Raw genomic sequence first — 23,414 nt, 5'->3', positions numbered from 1 at the left:
TACAAATAAATATCAAAATCTGCCAAACATTTTCTGTGTATTGATTTTATCATGCGATTTTTAAAATTCTTTACCTTGGAAAATAAATTGGTTCATTTTAATACCTTTATGGAAGCATATTGATTATATACAACCCTTGACATTTTTACAGTGTGGCAGTTGATAAGAGTTAGCATGTTTATGCCCACAGACTACAAGTGCAAGCACAATGATGAATATATCGATGATTCAAAAAAATCACTGTATCCATATGTCATTCCTGCTCCCCACTTTCATATGTAAAATAAAATTCTCTTAGTAATTCCTTGAATTGGATCCAAAATGTAAGTTATATGCTAAATTTCAACAACATGATTAAATGTAATTAGCACATAAATTAACATACAACAAAACTACAGAGTTTTTTTTTATTCAGGTACTTCTACTGAAGAAATTAGTGATGTAGTGGTCTGTAAAGCAAGTTTCAACAAACTTCACATGATTGACTACTGAGATATTCCCTTACAAAAATAATACAAACAGAAAAAAATAAACAGTCACAAACAGTTGGAAATTTTGAAATATAGTTCAGAATTAGTGTGGATAAAATTTTAACTAACACAGAAATCCTGAACACTAACTTCATTAATGGAAAAGTACTATATATTAAAATGTTGGAAATTAGCTAAATATGTTCATATGATATTATTGTTTATATAAACATATTAGGGGTAGGAAAGTAAAATAAAAATATAAACTTAGATGTAGACAAGTTAAATTTAAAATAAGTGGAAGAAAATAACATAAAAACATGTTAATAAAATATAGTATAGAACAATATAATCAAAGACCACCCAAGCCAAATATTTGTGTTTTGAAAAATTATAGATGTCATAAATACTAGGCAAAATAGGTATTTTCTTAAAAAGTATATTTTACCCTGAAGGGAAATTGAAGTAATCATATGAATCTTACTGATATTAAAATACACACACAGGCCAGGTACACACTTGTAATCCTTGCTACTCAAGAGACTGAGATCTGAGATGTCTGATGAATCATATACTGCCCAGTCAGGAAAATCTGTAACACTCTGATCTCCCATTAACCAACAAATTAGCAAGTGGAGTTGTGACCTCAAGTGGTAAAGCATTAGCCTTGAACAAAAAAAAAAAAAAACTTAGGGACAATATCCAGAACCTGAGTTCAAGCTCTAGGACCAGCACTGAAAACAAAACAAAACAAAAACACATACAACTGGGTATGGTAGCTACTGCTTACCATCCTGGAGGCTGAGGTAAGGAGGATCATGGTATGAGGCCAACCTAGGCAAAATGTTCCTGAGACAAAACCCCTTCCTCAATCTCAACAATGAAAGTACTGGATGCCACAGTTCTTGTCCTTCTTCCCATACAGGGGTCCATTAGTATGAGAATTGTAATCCTGGCAAACAAGACCCTATTTAAAAAACAAAAAGTAAAAGGCATTGGAGGTGTGACAGAATTGATAAAACACCTGCCAAGGACACAAAATACAAGGGAACTATGGACCCATTTCCTTTATGAACACACATGTCAAAAAATATGGTTTCATAACAGACTCAAAATGAGCATTTGATAGTAATTACCAGCAAGTTATATAAAAAGTCACTCTCAGGAACCCAGAATTAAAATAAAATATTTTCTTTTCAAATTAATGTGTTTAATTTTGATGTTTTTATATATGTATACAAAATACATATTCATATTGACCCTCTATCACCCTCTTTTGTCCCTTCCACTCTCCTGTGATCTCCCCACCCAGGGAGATCTCTGCTCACATGTCCTCTTGTATGTTTTGATCTATTGTGCATATTTAATGGGAACTGTGATATTTTTCTGAGTCTAGCTTTTTGTTTTTCTCTTTTGCTTAACATCATGACCTCTAGTTTCATTCATTGCTTTGCTTTTGATATAACTTCATTCTTCTTTAGGAAAATACTTTCCTGACCTAAGAGTTTTCTGATGGAGTTTTTATGGTCTTCTAAGTATAGGATCATGCTATTTGCAAATAGTGATAGTTTGACTACTTACTTTCATATTTTTATTTGATTTATTTCTTCTCCTTGCCTTATTGCTATGGCTAAAACTTTAAGCCATAGATGGAGGGAATGATTATCTTTGTCCCATTACTGAATTTAGAGCAAATGCTTTCAGTATTTTTACTACATTGAGGACAATGCAGACTCTAGATATGTAATGTGAAGTCTTTATTGTCTTGAAATATGTTATTTCAAGTTTCTTTAGTGACTTTAAATAAAAGGATGTTTGATTGTGTGAAAGTATTTTTCTAAATCTACTGAGATGAACATGGCACTGTTTTATCTTTGATTCTGTTCATGAACTGTATTGAATTGATTCATTCATGTAAGTTGAATCATTTTTGCTTCCTTAGAATGGAATAAGCTTGTCTATGGGGAAAGACCATTTTTAATATCACTACACTCACCTCAGAGCTACTTTGCAAAGTTTGGCATCTAAGTTCATCAATGAAATTGATTAACAGTCTTCTTTTCTGTAGGGTTATTTTGATGTCCGTATAATATTAGCATCATAGAATGAATTTACTGTATTACTTCTTTTCTGTTTATTTGAACTGGTTTGAGGGAACTTTGGTGTTTGTTCTTTAGAAGTTAGTAGAAATCAGCATTTACATTCTTTAACTGGTCTTGAGTATCTATGAATAATTCGTGAAACATTTATTTATCAAACACTTATTACAGATGTTTTTAGCAATGTTTGGGGGCTTGACAGGATTTTGTACTGATTAAGCAGGTGCTCAAATGTCTCCACGTCTCCAGCCTCTTTTTGCATGGGATACAGAGACTTGCTTTCTGGCCAGGCTGGTCTGGACCAGCCTGGTTTCAAGCTTCTAGGCATAGAAAGGATGGCAGCTGTGTGCCACCATGACTAGATTTTTTTTACTGAGAGAGGGTCTCATGAACATTTTCTTTCCTGGCTGAACAGTGAGATCCTTCTTATCCAAGCCTCTGATATAGCTTGGATGGCAGGTATGAGCCACCATACCCAGAAATCCATTGAGATGGAGGATCAGTAGTGTCACAGACATTTTGCTTGGACTAGTCTCAAATTGAAATCCTACTATTCACCCCCTCCCTAGTGGCAAGAATTACAGGTATGGACCACAAGTTCCAGACCCAAAATATTCCTGTTAGTTGCCTGTTCATTATTACGTTAGAAACCATGCAATAATATCAAAGCAAAAATTTTAAAAGTATGTGGATGGGAAATAAAGTAAAATGATTATCATTGACTGACAATTTCTTTCTTACTCCAAAGTAAAATATGTCTAAGGTACATTGTCCTAATTAATAACTGGATTTAACAATTTTATGGAATACAGTGTCAATACTCAATTACTAATCATATTGAGATATAAAGCATGAAATAAAATCGGATGATATTTGATGTAGCAAAAATCAATCAGACACTTGGAATTAAAATAAAAGACTATAGAAGGACTGCTAAACACAGACACATACACAATTTTAAGAGAAATTCAAGACTGAAAGTATAAAAATGTATGTTGATAATCCAGAGAATTCAATATTTTCAAAATACCAGTTTTCCTCAAATTAATTTAGAATAAAAATCTATACTGGTGTAATACACTGCTAAAATAATGTGAAAGGTCTCCAGGCCATGTATAGTGACATAACATGGAACTGTGGGTGCAGACACAACATGGAACGGTGGGTACAGCTTAGATTCCCGCTGTCTGTAACCTGCCTTGTTTCCAGGCAGGCTATTATGCTTCTGGGCATTGGCTGGTGGTTTGGACCACCTAACCTCCACTATTACACCCCTACAAATGCATGGCCCACAAAAACTTCCATGATTAAGGAAAGTAGTTCTGAAGACAGGGTAGAAGGAAACTTGCAAGAACTCTTGACATCTGGCCATGGACTGGCACAGCCTTACTTAGTGTAGCCTTGCCTGTGTGATGGAACATGGATCATGTAAATTACAAATGCAACCCATATTTAAGAAAAAACTATATTTCCTGAAGATTAAAATTTTCATAATCACATAGCATCAAGTAGGTATATCACCATTTACCACTTTAAAATACTCAATTTACATAAAACGGAACCTATCATCACCTATTTAATGTTGCATTAATAGATAAGCATATTGTGATAGAGACGTGTATATATGCATGTAAAAGTAATTGTATATACACATTCTAAACTTTGTATTTTATTTTAAGGAAGTAACTCCTCAGCAGATTTATACGCATAAATAGCTAGAATAAGAAAGCTATTGAAAGCTTTTGGTGACCAAATAAGCTAGTAGGTTTAGACTACATCCTAAGGCATAATATTTTTTTCTTATTTATTATCAAAGTGATGTACACAGAGGTTACAGTTTCATATGTTAGGCATTGGATACATTTCTTGTACTGTTTGTTACTTCCTCCCTCAGGCATAATATATTTTTTTGTAGGTGTGCCAGTACTGGGGCTGGGACTCAGGTCTTTTAGGCCTCACTTGGGTTTTTCAGTCAAGGCTAGCACTCTACCACTTGAAGCATACCTTCATTTCTATTTATTTGTTAGTAAATTGGAGATAAGAGTCTCACAGTGATATTTAGGAAAGAAGAAATAAACAGTACAATTAAAGATGATAAAATGTAAAATGTATAAATTTTATTTCTCATTCTAGTTGCAAGTAGAATGGTGAGAAAAACAGTCCACATAAAATTGTTTTGATATATGTGAGTATGTACTTTAAAAAATGATACCTAGATCATCCCTCCCTATATAAATAATTTCTGGTGAGTTTTAAAGTCTAAATGTGAAAAAACAAATTACATTTGTTAACATTTAAGAATGCAATTGTGATCCTAGGCTAGAAAAAAAGCTATAGTAAACTACACTGAAATAAAGCTAGCTAGGAAGGAAAATACAAATTGCTTGAGATTATATCTAGAATCTTCTTTCCTCCCATTTAGGAACTGAAATGAATAGTTTTAGATCAGGAGAAGAGAGCGTAACATATATAAACACTAAAGACTCCATATTCAATATGCATTTAAAACTCTTAAGTCAACAAGAATAAACGTGATAAAAACTGAACAGATGGGCAAGACAAATGAAGGAAGACATTCAGGTGACTGGTATATATTTAAAACATGCTCAATTCCATTACTCATCAGGGAAATGCAAGAAATCCAGACCAGATATAGAAGCCTACCACAGAACAACACAAAATTACCAGTGGAAAAAGTCCATGAGTATTAATTTAATACTCATAAAGGTATCATAGATCTAGGATTGAGGATTAGAAATAATCATTGGAGAGAAGGGAAATTAAAATGCTCCCGCATGAAGAATTTCTCCCACATACCTGTAGTCCCTGCTTATTTCTTCACTATTGACAACATATAAGAAATGGAATCAAACTAAGGGTCATCAATAGATGACCAGATAAAACAAATATGAGATACATAGACTAGGGAATAACATGCATTATGCAATGAATGCATGAATCAAGCATTATATAATGTAATGTTGATATATATCATTTTTATGCATTTCAAGTATCAGTAGAGCAGGAGATACAGCTCAGAGGAGAGTACTTGTCTAGCATGTGTGAGTCGCTGTGTTTAACCTAAGCATAATGAAAAAGATTAAATAATTTTAAAAATGCTAATAATTTTAAGTTAAAAATACACTAGATTTTTATATTTATATTTGTATATACATTTAAAATACAATAATATTTGGAAGATCGATTGTGATCTTTTAAAGAAATATCTGTTAAGGCAATAGCTGTTTATTGTTTCATCATATACATATCTTATCTTTAAATACTCATATTGGTTTGCTGAAGCCAAATATTTTGTTTCTTATACTTTCAAGAGCTGCTTTCGTTATGTTTTATTTATTTATTTATTTACTTAACTATTAATTGAGGTTGAACTCTGGGCCTTGTATTTGCTCAGCTAGTTTAACAGGTGTGAGCTACTGGCACCCAGCTGGGATCTGCTCTCTTTGTTTCTTTGATTGCAAGTTTGTTGTTCTCCATTTTCTCTTTCCAAAATGGCTTGTTTTCTTCTTCTTTGCTTTAATTTTATTTTATTGTCAAGGTGATATACAGAGGGGTTGCAGTAACATATGTAAGGTAGTTAGTACATTTCTTGTCCAACTTGTTACCCCTCCCTCATTTCTCCCAATTTCCTTCTCCTTCAATCCTCCCTCCCCAAGTTGTACAATTCATTTCCAACACATTGTCTTGTGAGTATCACTGTTGCATTGGTTTGCCCTTTGTCTCACCATTTTAAAATTCCCCTTCCTTTCCTTAATTCAGATAAACGTATGCACAATACTCATGGTTCCAAGATCAAATACAGTGACAACAGGGGATAAACCATAGGAAAGACAAATGAAAGAAAAAAGAAACATTTTCACATCAGACATTAAAAATAACAACAATGAAAAACCTCTTGTTTCCATATCATGGAGTTCACCTGCTTCTGTGGCAATACTCTTACTAAAATCTTACATTTGAAAGACTTTCGAGTGCAATAATTTATGTTTCGACACAGAGATAATTTTTATTTCTTCTCAGGTACTACATCAAACTGAATTTGGGGGCCAGGAATATGGCCTAGTGGTAGACTGCTTTCCTGGTATACATGAAGCCTTGGGTTCGATTCCTCAGCACCACATATCTAGAAAAAGCCAAAAGTAGCTCTGTGGCTCAAGTGGTAGAGTGCTAGCCTTGAGCAAAAAGAAGCCAGAGACAGTGCTCAGGCTCTGAGTCTAAGCCTCAGGACTGGCAAAAAATAAAAAATAAATAAAACTGAGTTTTACACGGTTTTAATCCAGCAGATAGCTAAATTTGTCCTGATCCTATATATGATCAGACATTTGTTTAGCAATTCTCAGAATACTGTACATATGATTATATGTGCATGCATGTGTATATGGAACTATACATATAAACAAAGAAATATAAATGCATCTATATGTCTATATATGTATATGTGCACACATACATTCACACACATATTTTATCTGTATCCTTTATCCAAAGCCCCAGGCAGCTTCCTTGAATGTTTCCCATTGTTATTTTTCCTCCCATTCATTGCAGACATAGGGATAATACCTTGAGTTTGAGTTTTCTGAATCCTACATTTTATCTCTAGTCCACCAAAAAAGCACACACATAAATATTCAGCAGTAGGCCAGCAGAAATATGGCATAGTCAGTTATCAGTGCTGTTCCAAATTTGCTCATTTTCACTCTTTAGTCAATAAAGAATGACTCGTTTGACACTATGCTTTCCTAATAGAGGATTACTGGGTCCTATATTAAGGGGGTCTCTCTGGATATTTAGACTAGTAAATATCTAGGACTACAAATCCAGTTTTGTTTCTTTAAAATTCCTCTTACTCGGCTAAGTGTGAATGGTGGTTCATGTGTATAATCCTATCTACTCAGGTGGCTGAAATGTGAGGATGAAGGTTCAAAACCAGCCTGGTAAGAAAAGTCTGTGAGTCTCTTAACTCGAATTAAGTATTAAAAATGCCAGATGTGGAAGTGTAGCTCAAATAGTAGAGTGTCAGCCTTGAAAGAAATAGCTAAAGGACAACAACCTTGTCCCTGAGTTCAAGTCCCAGTACTGGCACACACACACACACACACACACACACACACACACACACACACACACACACACCACACACTCCTACTTGTCAAAATCAGAATGTAAATTATAACTTTAAAATACAAGGAAAATAAAAGCCCACAACTTCTATTTCTGAGTTCTGCACTCTTCCTCATTTAAAGGAATACTTAATTATACACTGGGAAATCTGCTGGAGAACATGGCAGAGACTGCTTCTAGAAGCAGATTTACAGATCACACTTTACACAATGAAGACTTCTTCCCCACCTCTTATTAACACAAATAATAATAATGATAATAATAAGCTTTTTACGCAGAAGGATGGGGATATTTCAGGAAGGTTTTGTGAACGGAGACACAGAGCAAGTTAAGGGTGATGCAAATTAAAGAAATGGTGGTGGATACATGCCTGACACAAGGTACATGATGTAAGGTTTTGAAGCCTAAATTAAAGGAGGAGTCAAATCCTCGATCCCCTGCACTGTGAAAAGAAGACAACAAATGGAAACATATGGTCCAGCTGCACAGCCTTTTCCTTTGGTTGCATCCTTGTGAAGTTTCACATGTGGCTGTGCTCAATGACTCAACCTAGAAATTACCTATAATTTTGAACCGCTCTTGGGAAAATTATTGGAGCACAAGGATAGGTAGGGGATACTTCCTGTCTTTCCTGTGGTTTAAAATGAAATGATCAGGACTGGAGATTCCCCTGCTTCTCTTCTAGCTTCTGTTTCTCTTCTGCTTTGGAGGAGTTTTTCTTGCTATGAAGGAAGCATAGATTCATTTCCATGTCACACAAGTCACATCAGGTGGGTTTGACTTCTGTGTGGAGAGAGGAGGGCCAATGCCTCCTTTACAGAATGCCCTCCTGTGGAGGGCATATGCAAAATGGAAAATACGTTCTTTCCTATCTTTTCCATTAATTATTGCAGAAGACTTCATGCCAGTTTTAAGTTTACTCTTTAAATGGATTGAGCGCTTCTGTGCTCTTGTTCCACTACCGAGATAAAATGAAAACCATCCCTAAAACTCCATCACAAAGAGAAAGCTGACCTGGAATCCCCTTTGGAGACAAACATGTGGCCGAAGCCATCTTGTGCCTTCCAGACAAATCCGACTGCCTGATAAACAGACTGAAGGAGAAGAATTGCTGATAGGTGCCTTTCCCTAATTCTTGACCCATAAAAATCATGTGACTTGATAAATCTATTCTCTGGAAGTATTTTATTTAACAACAATACATCAGGACACCTGTTAAACTGAACTCCTTTGTCAGTAGTTGGGAAATAGAATTATTTTGGATGTGGAACTTCTTTGGCAAGTACATTGTTCAGAAGTGAAGTAGAAATTGGAGCTCGATGATTACATTTGGACAATAACAGCTCCCGAGATGAGCAGAATTCAATTTAAGGAGCAGAAGATGCTGCCTCGAATGAGGTGGTGATGATTAATCACATGTGTTTGGTTTTTCAAAGCTAACAGTCATCACTGGGGAAATCAGCCAAGAGAAACTGTGCCATTAGGAAATCTATCCCTAGCAGCTTTAGATAGGGGTAGGCAATGTGTGTATTGGAGGAATCAAGACAAGAGACTTCTCTACTAACTACAGTCCTAATCACATTAGCAAGCAGGAATTTGGTGCCAAGAAACTTGGTTTGAGAAATCACTGGCTTGAAAATTACTGAGGTGTATATATAAAATGGTATTTTAGTTAGTAGTTTCCCATTTTCAGAGTATGGGTAAGGTATACGGATACCTGTACGCATATTAGAGCAGGACCAATCACATCTCTTATGGCCACTTAAATAAAATTTTATATAGATTCTCTACCCATCTCTGTTCTGCAGGAGCTCAGTTCAGCAGATACTTGTCTTAAGCTGGCTTCCTGGTACTTGGCACCAATAAAGTTAATAGATGGAGAAAGGTGTGTGTAACTGTTTGGTTGGTTTATAACTCTGATGGTAACAAGTGAGTAGAAATGCAAAGGAATGCAGAGCATTTCAGCCTAGTGTCAGAATCTGACAGAGTGGCAGGTAGTTCAGGCTTTCATGTTCTCTCAGCCCTCCAAATGTTGGTCTTCCTGGGGATGATAGCAAAAGTCAAACCTGGCTCCAACTTCCATTTTCTTCCTCTCACAACACAGTGTTTTTTTCATGTATTGCTTTGTCCTTCAGTTTCAATTTAACCAATTCTTCATATCAATTTATTTTTCTTAATAAAAAGTGTGCTTTTGACTTCCCAGAACCTACTGATGGTTGCATAAATCATCACTGTGGCTAGTTCTTAATATGTTAATAGTTTTTATTAATACAATACTGGAATTTTGTGCTGGTACTTCTGACTTGAGACTGTTAAGGCTGTGTGTGCCTCCTTCTCTCTCTCACTCTTTTGCCCTAGAGGTAAATGATACAGTCCTGATTTTGAAGTCATATCATGAATATAATAGAACCATCATGGAAGACACCTGGTCTCAGAATGTCTGTAAAGAAAGAAAATGCCTACAACATCTTCTGCTGCAGATTCCTGGTCCTCTAAGTGACACACACACATGCAGGCATATTAGTAGCCTCGTTGCTACTCAGATTTTATATCCTTCAAGTAGCAAGCTTGGCTTAGCCTTATAATACATAAATTAATGTGGGAAAATCAAAAGTTAATACTATTTATAAATATTTAACACAATTATATAAGACAATTTTTACTACAAATACTAGTTACTTAGTAATAAAAATAAATATGAAACCTGAAATTTCATTGCAAAATAAATTAATATGTGACATTGGCCTAAGTTTAATGGAGTCCAATGAGGATGGAATATCATAACACATAAATGGTCCCTTTGCAAGAGTGACAAAATGATTCATGAAATTTTCTTTTTTTAATAGATAAAGTGCCTAATATTTTTCTCAAAAATATTAAATAAATGGCCTTTAAGCACAATAAAAAAATGTTCAGTCCTAGCAACTATCATGAAATGAAAATCAAAATGGCAATGAGCTATCATTCCCTAAAAATGAAGTGAGCTACAAACAAACTTAAAGTGTCAGAGAGTAAATGGAAAACTTGACTTTCTGCTCTATGGGTATGAAGGAAAAAGTATGTGGTCACTATGAAGATAGTATGGTGTTTACATTTGAATAACATAGTATAACAAAACAGGTATTACAAAGGGCAAGCATGTGTTTTTGAAAGGGAAAGGGTTTCAAGTAGAAGAGCAGACAAGTGGAAAGAAGAAGGATGAACAAATACAGTAATACTACTCAATGTGCATATGTGAAAATGGATCATAACACAAGGGGATTAGTTGGGTTGGGAGAGAATGATGGAAATGATGATAACAATGATGCTCACAAGTTGACATGTTGAAGTGAAACCCTTTGTACACCATATAAAGATTTTTTTTAAGATTTTACAGTAACATTTATTCAGCTGACGATATAAACACAACACTTCTTAATTTAAGAAGATAAGAAAACTTAGGCAAGTCCTACACTACGAATATAACCTTCACCTACAGTAAAAGAAGCCATTCAATCGTTTTGGTCATTATCCCAATCTTTCTTCCCACTTGGAGGCTTGGGACCACCAGCTGGTTTTGCCATGATGATCTGATTTGCTATTTAAGCATGAAGTTCATCTTGCCAACCGTCTTTATGCTAGTTTCCTTGTGGCTTAGGAGGTTTAGGTCCACCTACCAGGTTTGACATTATTATCTGATCCACTCTAACTACAGTGACTGCAGCATTAGTGGCCAATTTAATAGCCCAGTTTTTTCCCAGGTAAGTAGCTGAGATACCAGCTTCCAACATGTCTTTTACAGCAGGAACTTCAGCCTCAATATCTATTCCAACATTTTTATTTCCTTCTTGGTGCACTGCATATAGTTTAGAAATGACTTCATTGGCTTTAACTCCAGAGTTTTCTGCCAGTGCCCGTGGAATAGCTTCAAATGCTTCAGCAAACTTTTTAATAGCATATTGTTCAAGACCAAGACAAGTCTCTCCATATGATGTTATTTGTTTGGCCAATTCAATTTCTGTTGCTCCCCCTCCAGGTACAAGACATTTATCCCTTATGAGAACTTTGAAAGTATTTACACTATCATCCACTGCCCTTTCAATATCATCCATCAGGTTGTCTCTAGAACCTCAAAGAGCTAAGGTAGAAATAGCACTGTCTTTGTTTTCATTTTAAAAGCCACCACCTGTGTATCTCCAACTTCTGAAAGGTAAACACAGTCACAATGTCTCATTTCTTCAAGGATAGGAGGAATCAATCTAGGAAGAGCTGTCACACCAACAGAGTCTTTGAAGATCTTTTTTACGGAGTCTTTGGAGTCTCTTTTGGAGTCTTTTTACAGAGTCTTTGGAGATCACACTTTGAGTTAAGCCTCACCAGCATGATATTGTATTTGTTTGCATAATGAAGAGCCACTTTGCCACCTGTTACTATGACATTTGCAGCAGTATCAGCAATAGCTTTGAATTGTGCATCCATGAGATTTTCTTCCCCTTTGCTAAAATTCATCAATTCTTCAGCAGTCTTTATTAATACCGTTCCCTTAGTTTCTGCTATCATACCATCAAAAGGACAAGAGTACACTGCTATTTTTGCATCTTTGACAGATGTTACATCAACTTCAGTTTCCTTCTTAAAAACCATGCCATGCAATGCTGAAGAGGAGTAGATACCAGAGCCCAGAATTTTACACACTCTGATATTATCAACATTGAAATTGCTGGAATCAGGAAAAATAGATACACATGCCTGAGCTATAAGCTTGGTCAAAAATGCTTCATTGCAATACTGCTTACTCATTATGGAGGTACGAAGTAGAGATGACACTTCATCAACATCCCAAAGGTTTTTTGCAGAACAACATAGTAAGTCGGGAAAAATTTCATGGGCTTTTCTTCAGGCTATTTAATAACCTTCTATGACCTCTGAAACTGACAAGCCAATTCTCAGAAGTTCTTCAGCTAATTCCAGAAGAGCTCCAGCAAATACCAGAACAAATTTCGTGTCATCTCCAACCTCTTGCTCTTGCATATGAGAAGCCATTACAATCATTTTTGCAGCAGGATGATGTACTTTTAGCTCTCATAAAATAGTTGCTGCATCATTTGTCACAAACAACTTCTCCAAGTGATTTACAACCATTTTATTCATTCCATTGGGTCCATAGGCTGTATGAGTAGCTTGGGAAAGCAACTAATATAATTATAAATAAAAACTGATACTATATGACATAGAAAGTTTACTCCTGAATATGTCAAAAGAAATATTTGAATACCCATATCAGTGCAACACTATTAAAATATCCCAAAATAGGAGTAACCATTATGAATGGATAAATGAAATCAAAGTATGACTAGTAGTGAAATGTCATAGGTTCTTTCAAATTAAGGAAATTCTGACCCATGTACCAATAAGGATGAATCACTGTACTCATGAAACAGCTTAGTCATAAAAAAGACAAATGATCTATCATTGTAGTTATATGTGTAGCTTGAGCTGTCAAATGTACAGAATTAGAAGGGGAATGGTGGTTTCTGGGACCCAGTAAGAAGAGAAAAGAGGAGTTAGAGATTTTGTTCAATGACAATGGAGATTCAGTGTTTCAATAAGAAAAGAAATCCGGCCATTGTTCAACAATATGAATATACTTAACAATGCCAAGCTATATACTTACACACAGTTTCCATAGTAAATTTTATGTTATACATTTTTACTACAATAAAAGAGCAAAGGGTAAAATAGTTGAGGAAAGAAAGGAGACATGGATCCACTAGATCAAAGCAGAGTATCATCGTTCCTTTTAAATCAGGTGGGAAATCAGGATATGTTTGAGTGGTTAAGACAACAGAAAAATGTCAAACAGGATTAAAGGGTTTATTGCTCTTCATTTGGGGTAAGAAGATGTAGAACAGTGAAAGAACATCTTGCCCTGTATCAGGAGTTGGCTTGAAGGACTAATTAAAAAATGCTTTATGTGACTTTTAAGAAAGGGCAAATGTTATATACGCTTACATAGTTTCTTGTCTTTCCATTTTCAGGTTGGTTGAGATATAGAAGCTTGAATTAGCAGAAGTTAACTACTCTGTAACTTATTATTTGACTTTCTTTTAGTCCAAGGGCAATGTTACTTATGTTCCTGGGAGGGGAAGACAAGCTCTAGACATACAGACCAGAAGAAATGGGGATAGCTTATGACTCATGCTGTCTAATACCTGAGTAATCCCTGTTACACCCTGTTCCTTTCCTATAATCCCATTACAAAGGCTCTTCTCTATGTATCTATATGTAATAAAATATAACCATCCATATGAAGCATCATTTTAGCTAAATTATCTACTTTGTACCTGGCCCTCACAGAGGTTCCATTGTTACTGCTTTCCTCAGCACTGACAAGAGTCAGAAAAGACTTCAGAAGCACTGGTGCAGAGACCTGTTGGATTTGCAAGGAGTCTGCAATGAGCTTAGGGTTTAGTGCTAGAAATCTGGATGCCAGTTTGTAGTATAATAATTCTGTAGGTGACTTCAAGTATGCTATTCTACAAAAATGTTGATCCTATTCCACTATGAATTCCCTACAAAGAACACTTGAACAATAGTTTGTTTGTGTGCTGTTTGTTCTTGGAGAAGTAATGATGGTAGCAAACTAAGGAAGGCAAGGAATCACTGAAGAATGAAAAAGCAAGGAAGCAGTCTGGAATTTGTGGTGGACAACAATGACTCAGTTTCCCAGGGATTTCCCAAAGGATTAGATGGGATACATCTGAAAAGACCCTTGCAAAGGAATAGGAAGATTAAGTCATGTAACTCTTGCCCTTGGCAAGATTGTGGATTGTGCCCACAGACAGGCTGGGTGCCTTTCTAAGGCTTCTGGGGAAGTTAGCAAAGCCAGAAGACAGATATATCACAGCATTTATTTTTCAAGAGGATCTGGCAGCATTCTCTGAAAACAGATGTTCCAATTGGATCCGGCATAGGTACAAATCATGTCTCATCCCTTATTGGTTGTCATGATGACTAAGTCAATTAATACATGGCTATTTCTGAGTCTGCTGTTTGGCATTTATAAAAAACCAAAAAGGCAATTGGAGCTGTTTATTAGTAGAGATTTATTTGAGCCATGGGGAACTTTGGTCTGGCTCCTTGATTCTGATTATTTTCTATGCTTTATTTGTAAATGCTCTTGTTAAAAACACTTCTCTCGGGCTGGGGATATGGCCTAGTGGCAAGAGAGCTTGCCTCGTGTACATGAGGCCCTGGGTTCGATTCCCCAGCACCACATATATGGAAAACGGCCAGAAGGGGCGCTGTGGCTCAAGTGGCAGAGTGCTAGCCTTGAGCAAAAGGAAGCCAGGGACAGTGCTCAGGCCCTGAGTCCAAGGCCCAGGACTGGCCAAAAAAAAAAAAAAAAAAAAAAAAAAAAAAAAAAAAAAAACACTTCTCTCTCTCCCACACACACACACTCTTTCTCTGTGTGTGTGTATGTGTGTGTGTGTGTGATAACTTTTCCCAACAGCATTCTACCAAATGTATTTTCAATGTGTTCCTACTTAAATGACAACCTGTTCGAAAGATAAGGTCATGTGCTTCACTCAATTATGGGTAGTTGTGTAGACCTATGACCATCTTAGTAAGATACTGAATAAATATTATGGTTTTAACATGGTTTCAAACTGGGTATTTTTCAATTACCCTTACTATTAAATTTTACTGGATTTAAAAACACATGGCTTTAATACTTCAATGAAAAGCCAAATTCATACCTCCCATTAGTACTGCAGAGATTTTCTGGCCTACTTTTCCTGGATTTTGATGTAAGTTCAGATTTTTTTAATGATTTTAACACAGGAAGAATTTTGGTATTCAAATAAGCTACTTTCCCTCTCTTAGCCTAGGGCTAGAGAGAAAACAAGTCACTATTAGAGACTGGTCAGATACTTCCAAGGTACTTAACTGTCAGAAAAAATCAGTAACTACTACTACTTGCACAATAAATGTACAGCCATTTTGTGTTCTTCTTTCAACTTCAAATTTAACTTATTGGTCACTGCTCTTTCTTGATCCCCTCCCATCCATACTGACAAATATAATCCACTTCCTGGTTCCTCCTTGTCTCACTTATTATATATTTTGTACAATGCCAGAGCTGAGTCATTGAGTAGACCAACTTCTCCATCAATTCTGCATTGATATTCCAGGCAGGTCTTTTTACTGAACTTAAGACCATATCTCTACTTTGTTAGTACTGTAGATTATATATTAAATATTTTTAGGTTAGCAAGCTACCAGTTGATCTTGCTTTGACATCCTTCTTTGCAATGAAACAGACATTTCCATAAAGAGAAGGGATCTTTGTCACCCCCTGAATCTAGGCTGAATATGTGTTTGGATTACCTTAGCAGTTGAACCCAGAAGACATTGTGGAACCCGTGAGTGAACCCAGGATTCCAAAGGCCATGAGCTTTTATCCATTCTTCTCATGACAGATGACACTTTCATAGAAAAGAAGAAGCTAAGGGCATGCTTCAAATGGTAGAACACTTACCTAGCATGCACATGAGCTCAATCTCTGATAAAATAGGCACATATACATGTACACACACACACACACACACACACACAGATACAAAACACAAAATGCATAGGATAGTCAATCAAAGCACCATGTTACGGCCACACAAAGCCCAAGTAGAGCCACCAGACCTACCAGTTGAGTTGAGCTCAAATTGTTAACACAGAATTTTATGAGCAAAGAAGATTAAATGTTATGTGGGTTTGTTCCATAGTAATAGATAATGTATACTCACATAGAAGTATCAACTTTGAACATATACAGAAATAAGAACTCGGTTTTATCATCTGAATGTAATACAACAGTTTTCCCTTTATTAGTGGTTACATATTTCAATCCTCTTTCTCAAACTAAACCCTACAATTTTATTCTTGTAATATTTTCCCTTCTCACTTCCAGATCACCAACAAATTGTGTCTGCATTTCTTAAATCAAAACCTGAGGCTGTCCTTGTTGCTTTCTTTTGCTTAGATCCCACCCATCCCATTATCATCACTCACATGGATTATTGCTATTACCAACTGTAATAGTAACAGACACTATTGCCATGTCATTCTTCTAGAGAAATATTGAATTAAACAGTCTTGTTACTCTTTCAAAAATTAAATATGCAATTATCATATGACACAGCAATTTAGCTCTTCTGTCTAAATATAAAATATTTGAAGGCAGGTGCCAAAAACCTATTTATGGATACTCATACATGGTAGAAATTACCCAACCCTCTCTCTCTCTTTTTCTCTTTCTCTCTCAGCAATATAATGATGAATACAGTTTTGTCTATCTAAACAAGGGAGTACTTTTCAGTTTACAAAAGTAAAAAGAGAATAATACATTTATTTCTAGCAGAAAACTCCAAAATGTAGTAAACTAATTGAAAAAAGATAGTACAAAAGACAAGAGGAAAGAGTGATAAGGACACAGAAATAACATCAACTTTTGGAATTGCTATCATTTCGTCAATAGTAATAAAGCTGGACAACATAATTATTATTTATTTATTTATTTATTTATTTTGGCCAGTCCTGGGCCTTGGACTCAGGGCCTGAGCACTGTCCCTGGCTTCTTCCCGCTCAAGGCTAGCACTCTGCCACCTGAGCCACAGCGCCCCTTCTGGCCGTTTTCCATATATGTGGGGCTGGGGAATGGTACCGAGAGCTTCATGTGTAGGAGGCAAGCCTTCTTGCCCCTAGGCCATATTCCTAGCCCCTGGACAACATAATTCGAAGCACTGTGTTCATTTTAGGGATATCATAACTATGAGGGAATGAAGGATCAGTACATCAACATGGACAGACATACACTTGTAAAATATGAAACAAACCAAAACAACATTGAAGAATTTCCTTTGATTCCCTCAAAGACACTACCATAAGCTTGTTTTTCTAAGAGATTTATTACAGCAAGTTTTGATAAGTATATAATAAATTTCAAAAAAAATTTAAACCCCTGGGTCTATTGCACAGCTCAGTCGATGTAGAGCAGCTCTGTTAAGTCTTGTGCTATCATCAGTGCATTGTATTTAAATAGTTCCATGTTATGCTGAGTGCTTCCTGCACTTTAATTTTGTGGAACTCTGATTTTCAACAAAAGCAAACGGTGCCTTAATACCAAGATAAATGTGAAAGTGCCTAATTGATAAAATGGAAATCAGAGATTTATTGAAAAGCAACATGTCTTTAATGGAAGTTTGATGTGCTATAAAAAAAAATGAATCAAGTATACTCAGCTCAGCATTCACCTCTATCCATTGTGCATGCATGGCTTTTCCTTAGTGGTGGTCTCCCTGGAAAAACATACCCATGGATACCAAAGGTCTACTGTAAAACATTGTGCAGTTGGCACAAAAATGGTGGGCACCTTGCAGGAAGTCTTGTCATCCATATCAGTGTTATTGTAGAAATAACATGTGAGTACGCAGAGGCTCAGTGGCAAATCAAATCAACAGTGAGAAAAGTGAGTAAAGAATGTGATGAATTATATAGTACTGAGCATTCACACACAGTGAGACAAGGAGTATATTCATTAGAGAGGAACACAAAGGCACAATACTTAGGTGAATCTGATCATAAAAAATAATGTTTAATGTAATGAACTCCAATAAAGGGAAACAAGAGGATTTTCTTTGTTGCTGTTTTTGTTTTAGTTTCTTTTTGTCTTACTCGTTCATTTATCTGTTTTGGTAGGGTAAGTTGGGGGCCACAGAAGTGGAAGGACGAAGGGTGAACAAATGCAACAGTGGTACTCAACAGTTACTATGCTGAAAATGATCTTTTTAACTGGGGGAGGGGATGGACTGGGAGAAATCAAAGGAAACAGTGACATTGTCCCAAAAGAAATGTACTCATTACCTGACTTATGTAAGTGTACATCACTTTTATAATAACAATAAAAATATTTTTAAATGTGACTAACAGAGGTGGGAGCAGGGGCCCAAACTCAAGTGGCTACCAGGTATAGAGAAAATGTTGTAACATTACTGTCTATTTCTCAGAACAGGGAATGAATTAGCCATATATAGTTTTTGTCAGCTTATAATTCTAAGCAATCCAAAGTTGAGCAGAAATTTTATTTTGAAAATGACTCTAAAGTCAATTTTATCTTGTTCTCATTTATTTTCCTTTCCTTCTCAATGTTATGCTCTACAATGTATTATATTTATTTAAAAATATGTATCTGCAAAAGCTGTATCTATTTTTGGATTGAGTACTTTCTTTTTTATTTTTTTCTAGTTCTTTAGCCTGTTATATATGAGAGGGCAGAGATCTGCATAATGTCAAAATATTGGTAAAACCAAGTTCCGTCTGAATGATTTTCTTTGGCCCTAACTAGGTGCATAATGATCGAAGCTGACAAAACTGTCAAAAGAAAAAAAACCTGAGAATTTCAAAGACAAGCATCTGCAGATTGAAGGTAAAGGCCACAAAGAAATTCTACTAATGGTTGGGATTTTGTCTTGGGATATGTGCAGATTTGTTATGGAATAGAGATGAATTGGGCCTGGCCTACCACGTATTACATGGAATAATTAGTTTGTACTCTTGAGAAAGCTCTCAGCATTCCAGAACTTGGACACACCTCACTGTCCCTTGTAAGATCATTAAACTTTTATTAGTCCTCAAGAAATTTGCTATTTCCACAGTATAAAACCCCAAGAGAGCTACTGAAAATGAGCATGGTCCTCAGTGAAATAACCTAACACATCTTTCATAATAATCCCCAACAAAGGAGATGTTGAATTCTTGTATTTCAGTCCAAAGTAAGAGGATCTTACTTGGTTCTATAAATGGAAAAAAAAAGTTAGCCTTGTTTCTAGTTTGATAGGAGAATTTGACTTAATTTATCAACAATGGAAATGAAAATTTCCCTAGGTTATAGGCTTGCATCTGTCATTTCACACACGTTCTTTCCTCTGTATTTTCTTCTTTTTCTTTTGTTGGCTGGACTGATAAAAATGTTCCATGATTTCCTCCAAGATTTTTAGGTTTCTTTCAACTGAAGGTGATTTGTTTCCATATCTTGGTAACTGTATCAAAATGATCAATAAGTCATTTTGGACAGGTGATAAAACAGCTCCAAATTCAGGAAAAATGAAAGTCCAGGTTTTTTATAAAGAATGGAATCCAGTATAATCAGCAATCCTGTTTCAATTTAGACTATTCCCTCTAACTTCAAGACAATTTGTTTGACAAGATATTTAGACACTCAAGCTCTAATTTAAAATAATTATTATCAGGGCTGGGGATATAGCCTAGTGGCAAGAGTGCCTGCCTCGGATACACGAGGCCCTAGGTTCGATTCCCCAGCACCACATATACAGAAAACGGCCAGAAGCGGCGCTGTGGCTCAAGTGGCCAGAGTGCTAGCCTTGAGCGGGAAGAAGCCAGGGACGGTGCTCGGGCCCTGAGTCCAAGGACTGGCCAAAAAAAAAAAAAAAAAAAAAAAAAGATACTTTAGAAATACAAGGATAAATGGCATCTGCAGTGGATAATAATAATAATAATAATTTTTTTTTTTGGCCAGTAAAAAAGATACTTTAGAAATACAAGGATAAATGGCATCTGCAGTGGATAATAATAATAATAATAATTTTTTTTTTTGGCCAGTCCTTGGACTCAGGGCCCGAGCACCGTCCCTGGCTTCTTCCCGCTCAAGGCTAGCACTCTGGCCACTTGAGCCACAGCGCCGCTTCTGGCCGTTTTCTGTATATGTGGTGCTGGGGAATCGAACCTAGGGCCTCGTGTATCCGAGGCAGGCACTCTTGCCACTAGGCTATATCCCCAGCCCCTCTAAAGTATCTTGATGAAATAAATATTTAACTATTGAGAAAGCACATGGTAATGATGGACCTTACATAGCATCCCATTTATCAGTAGAGATTTGTTTGATTCCCAAACCATATTTGATCAATGAGATCGCCACACAAAGAAATAACTATTTATATTATAGTTTTCAACAATTCTTCATGAAAAGTAAGCAAGTAGGCTGGTTTTCTTTATTGTTGTTATGGTGTGTGTGTGATCTCATTGGGGTTTGAGCAGAAGGCCTCCCACATGCTAGCATGGGAGGCTGTTTCTTTAACCATATCTCCAGTTTGACTTTTTGTTGGGTAATTTGGAGATAAGAGTCTTGTAGATTCTCTTTCCCAAGATGATTTGGGGGTCTCCATCTTCCAGATATCAGCCTCCTCTGTAGCTAGAATTACAGACATGTGACATGAGCTCCCATCTACCAATAGATCTAGTTTGAAAATTCTTTAATTGCTTTTCAACTCCTCAGGAAAAAAAAAACGATAACATATACATTTATCTAGCACTTAAACATGTGTGCTATATGTACAAAAGGCAGTTTTCCTAATAAATGACTCACTAATAGCTTTATAAGACAGAAAAGCAATAAGTAAGTTATTGGATCAGAGGAGCAAAGATTCCCTGTCATATAATCAGTAGGTATCTGAAATGATTAGAAACAAAAAGGAAGATGGTGGCTTTGGACATAACAGCCACTCAATAAATACTTGATGAATGACTGAATACAAGTGTAGGCCATTAGATACTTTCTTTAGTTACAGACTAAATTCTCCTGACTTCTTTGCACACCTATTACTCATCTTTATAGTACAACTCTCACTAAAATAGTAATATCCACATTGCTATCAAATTCTCTGATATCTATTTGTCCATTTCAACATGTATGTGTTTATCTGATGTAACCTCTGAATAACTATTTACAGAACACCAAAAGTGGCAACCATTTATTCCAGTTGTTGGAAAACAGATCAATGGCATTCTGGTACAGCATCAACTAAATTGAGAAAAAAAGTGAAGCTGAATGGCATCTCTTAGGACATTTGATCTGTAGGCGGAGAATCAGGTCAGGCTATCAACTTATTAGTTACAACTTGCAGAGTGAACAGGAATTGTCCAGGTGGTAAAAGTGTTAGATAAGATGAGATGTTTCACACAGAAGAGCAAACTGTTTCATACACATTTCATACCCTGTAGAATAAAAAAGAATCTTCTATGTCTGCAGCACAAAACTCCCAGAAGTCTCAAGGTTTCAACTAGACTGTGATAAAAGTGAAACACAAAGTTCACTTAAACAACACATTCCCAGCAGAACCCTAAATGTTGCCAGTTATTTAGGAACCCTACCTCATTAACTCAGTGGTCCGGTACTTAGGAAAGCATTTTAGAAACAATGGCATTGAGAATTACATTATTCAATGGGAAACCTTAAAATCTCTTTGCTGTAAGTAACAAGTAAAGCCATGTTGGAACTTTAAAGGTTGAGTAAGTATTGAGGGGTCTTTGCGATATGACTCATATTTGAGTAAAAGCTAAGAGTCACCATAATCAGATGCTTTTCTGCTCTGTGATTCTTTGGTTAATGCAGTATCTGATGAATTGGAGGAGCTCAGTATATTTGTAAGCCATGATTCTCTGCATGAATGCAGGCATGCATGCGTGAGGAAATCAAACACTTATTGTAATCAATATTGTGTGTATGTATTATATAAAGGTGCATGCAGCTATTTGTTGAACTTCTATGAAACAGATGTGCAATGACAACGCAGACTGTCAACAAATATTCTGAGAGATAAGCCATGGAGCTTTTAAAGCTTGACTTCAGCATTAGAAATCAGTTTGCAGAATCCAATGGCTGTTTATTACAGGGTACATCTGGGCCTGCTACAGAGGGGTGAAAAGCAAAACTTTTCTCATTTCTCAGTCTGGGTTTCATTCAGAAGAAAAATTCACTGTTTAGCAGACAGCTTCAACTGTGTGCTAAATAGGCAAAAATACATTTGTTGATCCCTGTAGATACTTTGAATCAAGGGCAAGTATGTAATGGCCATTCTGAGAACCTGAAGATGCAGACATTTCAAGGCAGTGGAATGCTGCTATTCTAGAAATTCCTGTGAGCTGTTCCAGTGAGGCCACTGACTCTAACAGACTCCATTTCTTTTCCTTCCAATTAAAGACAATGCTAGGATGGTGCAATCATAGATCTTGCCAGGGCAAAAGAAAGACATTCACTTTACCCATCAGCCTGGCTGTGAAGTAGGTGGTGGGAAATAGCTGGATATCTCAAGCCTCTTACCTGGGTGTGCTTTCCAGCCTTCCAGCTCCATAGTGTGAGATTTGGTAATGACTACCCAAAATTACTTCCACTCCTTTTATTTGTGATGCATAGAAAACAGCAACCGCATTCATGGGTGCTGCAGCGGAATGGGAATAAACTGGGAAGCTGGAAGTTTGGTGTTGCAAAAGTTCCATAGAACAGAGGTCTGACTAATAAGAAGAGGATCTTCCACATGGAAAAACAACCACATGGGTTTTCCTCTCAAGAAAGGAATGGTTGATTGTCCATGAAACAACAAACTTAAATGATTGACCTGGGTGGAAATTAATGGCTCCATCTCACAATTGAAACACGAGAAACAAATGTCCTAAAGGATACTCTTGGGTCAGGTACTGAATCACCTCTAAGACTTCCCTGCTCATGATGCCCACCAAATATATAAATGCTAAGCCATCATGCCTAAAAAGAGCATATGTGGAAAATATTTTCCAATTTTACCTGTTTTTTCTTGGTTGTGTTTTAGTTTGTTAATTGGTATTTCTTTGCATCTACCCAAGAAAAAGTTTTGAA

The 23,414-nt window shown here is 36.2% G+C and overlaps 1 protein-coding gene and 1 pseudogene across 1 annotated transcript; both read right to left on the bottom strand.

Moving 5' to 3' along the window:
• Positions 1 to 11,085: 11,085 nt before the first annotated feature.
• On the bottom strand, positions 11,086 to 11,840 carry LOC125352300 (T-complex protein 1 subunit theta-like). The gene is made up of 2 exons (XM_048347403.1): positions 11,386 to 11,840; positions 11,086 to 11,280 (listed from the first exon to the last, which is right to left on the bottom strand). The coding sequence occupies exons 1-2, from the start codon at positions 11,800 to 11,802 to the stop codon at positions 11,203 to 11,205; spliced, it is 495 nt and encodes a 164-aa protein (XP_048203360.1). The 5' UTR covers positions 11,803 to 11,840; the 3' UTR covers positions 11,086 to 11,202.
• A 152-nt stretch (positions 11,841 to 11,992) lies between these two features.
• On the bottom strand, positions 11,993 to 12,874 carry LOC125353694 (annotated as a pseudogene).
• Between the last annotated feature and the right edge of the window lie 10,540 nt (positions 12,875 to 23,414).

This window comes from Perognathus longimembris, chromosome 6 (assembly GCF_023159225.1).
Source record: "Perognathus longimembris pacificus isolate PPM17 chromosome 6, ASM2315922v1, whole genome shotgun sequence".
Classification (NCBI taxonomy): Eukaryota; Metazoa; Chordata; class Mammalia; order Rodentia; family Heteromyidae; genus Perognathus; species Perognathus longimembris.
The sequence above is the reverse complement of the archived record's forward strand: the minus strand, read 5'-3'. Positions and strand labels throughout refer to the sequence as shown.